The sequence below is a fragment of the Talpa occidentalis genome, unplaced genomic scaffold, assembly GCF_014898055.3.
Source record: "Talpa occidentalis isolate TD23 unplaced genomic scaffold, MPIMG_talOcc4v2.1 talOcc4.8, whole genome shotgun sequence".
Lineage (NCBI taxonomy): Eukaryota > Metazoa > Chordata > Mammalia > Eulipotyphla > Talpidae > Talpa > Talpa occidentalis.
Window position 1 is genome coordinate 58,261,604 of NW_023605194.1, and position 6,112 is coordinate 58,267,715.

The 6,112-nt window shown below is 37.5% G+C and overlaps 1 protein-coding gene across 1 annotated transcript; it reads left to right on the forward strand.

Moving 5' to 3' along the window:
* Window positions 1–468: 468 nt before the first annotated feature.
* MBL2 (mannose binding lectin 2) lies at window positions 469–3,914 on the forward strand. The gene is made up of 4 exons (XM_037497100.1): window positions 469–652; window positions 1,050–1,166; window positions 2,713–2,781; window positions 3,541–3,914. The coding sequence occupies exons 1-4, from the start codon at window positions 469–471 to the stop codon at window positions 3,912–3,914; spliced, it is 744 nt and encodes a 247-aa protein (XP_037352997.1).
* Window positions 3,915–6,112: the final 2,198 nt, after the last annotated feature.

A 6,112-nucleotide genomic window follows, 5' to 3' on the forward strand; every position in this document is an offset into this window, starting at 1 on the left:
TTTAGACTCAAGAACACAGAGAATTCCTGCTAGGAAGGAGAGAAGGATTTGACTCCCTGCCAGGACAAAAGTAGTAAAAATTTTCCAGAAAAAATGCTGTCCTAGGCAAGTTTCTCTTTCTTGGGAAATAAAGTATAAAGAGGAAGCAAAATCAAGTTAATTCTTGACTGGGCTAGTGACTTCCTCTCTGGATCACCAGTCTGCAGCTTAGTGCCTTCAAATGTGCAAGTGTTGGCTCACTGGCCCTGGAAGGCAACAGACTCTCCAGATGGGAGGAAGGGATTCAGGTGGCAGGTGGACCCAAAGGGAAGAGGAGCTCCAACCGATTTCTGGGTCTCCATTTGCTCCCACCCCCTAAGCCAACTGGTAATGTATAGTCCTCTTTGCGCTGAAGGACACAGGAAATATACATTGATTGACTGAAATGGATAAAATGATCTTCCTTTTTCCCACACTAAGGTAAGGACCATGTCCTTGTCTTCATCACTTCCTCTCCTTCTCCTGAGTGTGGTGGCAGTGTCTTGCTCTGAAACACAAAAGTGTGAAAATGTTCCACAGACCTGCCCTGTGATGGCCTGTGGAGCTCCAGGCATCAATGGCTTCCCAGGAAAAGATGGCCATGATGGCGCCAAGGGAGAGAAGGGTGAACCAGGTACAACTTTGCTGGTCTGTCTCTGGCTCTTTGCTTTGCAGAGGGAATTGTCTGGAGATGTGACTAGGGTGACTACCTACTATTAGGTAGGTTGCATACTTTTAACTACATATTATAATTCAAAACAGAGATACAGCTCTGAATCTCTGGCACATAATATTTCCACACAAAAGGGGCGACATGTGGTCCCTCTCCCTGCTACAGAATTTGGCTTTCAGGAAAGGACATCCCTTGAGACTTAAGAGGACTTTCTTCTCTAGTTATTTGGGAGTGCAGTGGTTTAGAATAGTTGGCCGTGGGTCAATGTCCCTTTTCCTGGAAAAGGATTGGGCATCAAATTCTTGTAGATAAAGAGCAAGAACACATACACTGAATTGTTTCCTTTGTTCTCCATTAGGTCAAGGTCTCAGAGGCCTGCAGGGCCCTCCTGGAAAGTTGGGGCCTCCAGGAATTCAAGGGCTTGCTGGATTAGCAGGATCAAAGGGTCAAAAAGGAGACCCTGGAACATGTCCAGGTAAGGAACCTACCTCAGCAAGGTCTAAACAGAGAGAACTCAGGGTATCTACCCGGTGACAGGTGCCTGTGCCCCCTCTGCTGCTTCAGAAGATGGAACTCTGTTTCCAAACACAATTAATACCCCAAGGTCTGCTCCAGGGCTGCTATCAGTGTCTAAATATTGACTCACAAACCTTTCAGGGCCAATCTCTAACCTGCACCTCTCTGAGAAACTGAATCCTGGTTTTTCATTTGAAAAAAATTCAATGTAAGACTCTTGTCCAAAGAGAAGATAATAAGCATTGAAGTGTTGGACTTATGTCCATTTTCACAGCATCAGTATTTAAGTGGCATGTCTTTACTCCATAAGAAACAAATAAGAAACCACAGTCATTATTTTAAATCACAATTTTATGGATCAGCCAAGTCTTAGCGATCCCATTCATATGTCTGTGGTCAACTAATGATCCGCAGTGTCATTTACGTGTATGGCTATTGTTTGTTTGTCGGCTGGAGTGAGGAGGGTAATTGAGCCGCTGGTGTCTCATTATCCAGCAGGTTAGTCTGGGTTTTTCCACAGAGGTGATTACAGTTTCCCACAAGTACAACAAACTTCGTGAAGGCTTAGAACATCTTTACTAGCACTTCTGCCTTATTCTGTTGGTCAAAACTCACAAGACAAACCCATATTCGAGGAGAAGGAAAACAAATTCCGTTTCTTAATGAGAGAAGCAGTGCCCTACTGAGGCCATTCTGCCATTTGTTACACATGGCTTGCCTCGTACCCTCTCATCTTGGAAACACAAAAATCTTTTTTTTTTTTAAAGATTTATTTTATTTATACAAGAGCTGGGGTACAGACCAGGGGCACGTGAGGGTGAGAGGATTCACCAGAGACAGAGCGGGGAGCAGAACTACTGAAATGCACTGCTGAGGGGAGCAGCGGGCGAGACAGGAGAGGTCTGCCGTGCCATATGGGTATTTCCCTGTCTGGCCAGGAATCGAACCCGTGCTGCAAAGGCTGTGGACAGCTCCACAGCACTGTGTTCAACCTGCTGCGCCACCGGGGAGGCCCTGCACAAAAATCTTTTAATAGTAAATTTAATAATTAACAGAACAAACTTGGGGAAAAAACAAAACAAAGCAACAAAAGCAAAACTTTGCAAAAAACAAAACCTTATAAGTATTTAAGTCCATATTCAGTAGCTCATAATAATTTTCCAAGAGATTTATTGTATCTATGATAGAATTATTTGTTTGGAAAAAAATAGCAAAGAGCTTAGGTTATGGGGTGCTCTCAGGCTAGGTCATCAGAGTGGATATGTGTGCACATGTTTGTGGGTGTGTGCATAAAATTCACCAGTTGAAGAGTGATGTTTTGGTCTGAATGTTGGTCTGGATGTTTTGGTACTTCTCTTTCTTTTCAGTATTTTACATTAAAAAGCAAAGAGCAACATAAAACAAACAAACCAACCATTATATTTTATGTGAAAAAGTTCCCCATCCCCATATAGTTCTGAAACTTCATCACACTAATCATTTTTCACTTTGTTTTAACTTTCTAGATTGTAGTGGATCACCGGTTACTTCACAAATACAAGCTCTACAAGCAGAATTGGAGCTTATCAAAAAGTGTAAGCTTTCTTTCTTACCTTTCAGACAGCTTCAACTTTGGCAAGGTGGATAGCAACAAATACACATTAAAAATATTATTACTTCATAATATCGAGAGAGTTGTTTCTCATATTCTGATCTCATGTAATACTCATGACCACCACTGGTAGAAATAGTGGGAAAAGGATGTTAACTGTGTACTCAAACACACAGCTTTTAAGTGGCAGAGGTAGCTTACAAATTAAAACTGTCTGTTCTGGAGGCCCTAATTCTGTGCCCTGTACTCTCTGGATACTGAAAATGGGACCTGTGTCCCTTTGTTATGCTGATGTTGAGATCAGGCCATTATGGTTTTTATCTATCCCTTCAGGCCTAGGACAAATATTCTCAGATATTTTTGCTTTTTCTCAAGTTAATTTTGGGATAAATTCCAAATCTCAAATGATATGTTTTCCAGAACTCTAACACTAGAGGGCAAATATCTATATAGGTTCCTATCTATCTCTTCAAATCAGATCTAACAAAGAAAAAGCATGACACCCAGCTAAATTTGAATTTCAGATAAACAAAAAAATAATTTTTGTGTGTGCTATCAGTATGTCCCCCAATCTACCTGGGACATAACTACACACACACACACACACACACACACACACACACACACAATTGATTGGTCATCTAATTTCAAATTTATGTAACAACTCTATCTAGGTCTTTATCCAGAAAAATAATGGGTTGGGCTTAGACAAGTCAGTATCACCCACATTTTCTCATTTTAGGGCTGTTCTTCTCTCTGGGCAAAAAAATTGGGAAGAAGTTCTTCTTGAGCTATGGTGGAAGTATGCCTTTTGACAGAGTGAAGGCTGTATGCACCCAGTTCGGGGCCTCTGTGGCCACCCCCAAGAATGAGGCAGAAAATAACGCCATCATGCATGCAACCGGAGGAGATGCCTTTCTGGGCATCACAGATGAGAAGACTGAAGGACAGTTTCTGGATATGAAAGGAAATAAGCAGACTTATCTCAATTGGGAGGATGGTGAACCCAACAATGTTGGTTCTGGAGAAGACTGTGTGATGATCAAGACAAGCGGCAAGTGGAATGACATCTCCTGCTCCACTTCCATATTGGCAGTCTGTGAGTTCCCTGTTTGAGGAGGCATCACTCTCAGGCCCTCCTTGTCCCTTTACCTCATCCCATAGATTCCCAGTCTAGTTTGGAAGATTGATCTAGATCAACCAGTACACGTACAGTTGTGGAGAATCAAAGAATGAGAAGCCTGGATTGAATGGTGGAATTTGGAATAAAGAAGTGGACTGCTAATAATAACAATAACAATAAAATCATAATTGTAACAATAGCAGTAATAATAGTATTAATAGCAATAGTAATAATAATAATAATAATAATAGTATACTAGTAATATTAGCAGCATTAGATAGATGTGCCAATAATATATTTTTTCCAGTTCTGTGGCAATATAATTGATATACAGTATTGTATAAGTTTAAGGTGTACTGCATAATTATTTGAAAATAATATATTTTTAATGTCTATTGTGAGTCAGACTGTACATTTTGAGTCTTAGGTCACTATCTAAATTATTAGTATAATTTATTTAACATTAATATAATTTTATATTGTTATTAGGCTGTACACTTTATTTGAGTAATGTTAACTTGCTAAGGTACAAGAATAAAAATATATTTGTTTTTTCTATTTATTATTGTGTTCTCTTGAGTCTTTCTTTCTCATTGGGTAGAGGGTTCACAAATAAAACCCCCAGTCTAATTCACAGCTTTTCAGTCAATGAAAGGTAATAAATCTATTTTGTAGCTTTCTCTCTGAAATGTATAACTACATTCTAGATCAAAATACAGGTCATATTTTGTATCCCAGAAGCCATTTCATAAAAAACTTCTACTTGGTAGTCCCAAAGGTAAATATTATTCTGACATCTATTACCATACATTAATTTTGTATTTATATGAATTTCATAAAGATGTTATTGCACTATATATATTGCATGTCTTTTTTTCATTCAAAATTAAAACTGAGATTCATTCACATTGTTATGTATAGCAGTTGATTATTTCCCTTTCACTGCCATGTCTTTAGAGATGCATAACATATGACCATACCTCAATTTATCCATTCTTTTATTAATAGATACTAGGACTACTTCCAATTTTTGACATTTAGAGAAAAAAATCTCATGAACTTTTCTGCTTTTGCCTTTAGGTAGAAATATCGCTCACTACCTAGGAATTAAATCGGTGGGTCAAGGAGTAAGCATGTGTTTAGCTTTACAGTATACTGCCAATTTTCCAAAATGATCATGTGACTTTACATTCCCACAAGCAACATGTGTCAACTCTAGTTGTTCTATCTATTCATAAAGAGCTGATATTTTTAGTCCTTTTAAGAAAGTGATATCTCACCATGGATTACTTCCTGTTTCCCTAACACGTAATAATGCTGAACACATTTTTCATGTTCTTTTTGGTTACTTGGGTATCTTTAAAGTCTATTATATTTTGTTTAAGTAGGAAAAATCTTTCTTACTGACTTGTGAGAGTTAATTTTATATTCTGGTGATACATTCCTTTGTATGTTTCACAAATATTTTTCCAGTTTGTTATTGTTCCCAGTGTTGACTTTTGGTGAATAAAAGTTGTCAATTATAACAAATTCCAATCTATTAATATTTTCTTTTATATTGAATATTTTGTCTTATTTAAAATATCTTTGTCTTTTCTAAATTGTAAAGATATTCTCCTGTTTTTTTTTTCTAGTAGCTTTATTGCTAGACTTTCTCTCTCTCTCTAGTAGATATTTGCTTAGTATAGCTCTATTTGTTAGAAAGACCATTCTCCCCCATACACTGAAGTAGAATAATGCCTTTTTGTTTTAAGTTAGTTAATTGCATATGTATATCTAGGTTTTCTATGCTGTTATACTGGCTTATTTGGTTGATGGAAGTACCAAATACTATACTATGTTAGTTACCATATAATAATACTAGGAACAGTTATGAGTATCTGGTCATATATGACTCCCAGGTTTGTTATTCTTCAAGATTGCCTTGACTTTTCTTTGTTATTTGCATTTTCATATATATTTTAGAATCAACTTTTCAATTCTACTTAAAAAAGCTAAGATTTCCATTGATACCGTATTAACCCTTTCCATCAATTTAGGTAGAACTGCCAACTTGCTACTGAGCCTCCAATTAATAATCATTCAGAGTCTACGTCTCCATTTAACTTAGATTTCATTAACATCTCTTACAATGTTTTGAAGTTTTAAATTTAGAGGTCTTGAATATCTTGTTTTGGTGGTTTTAGAAATA

What these genes read in the sequence shown, in the direction of transcription:
- MBL2 (XM_037497100.1), top strand. Translation starts at nt 469, where the DNA reads ATGTCCTTGTCTTCATCACTTCCTCTCCTTCTCCTGAGTGTGGTGGCA. An exon ending in AGACCCTGGAACATGTCCAG is followed by an intron (nt 1,167 to 2,712) that starts GTAAGGAACCTA and finishes TTAACTTTCTAG; the next exon opens with ATTGTAGTGGATCACCGGTT. An exon ending in ATTGGAGCTTATCAAAAAGT is followed by an intron (nt 2,782 to 3,540) that starts GTAAGCTTTCTT and finishes TTCTCATTTTAG; the next exon opens with GGCTGTTCTTCTCTCTGGGC.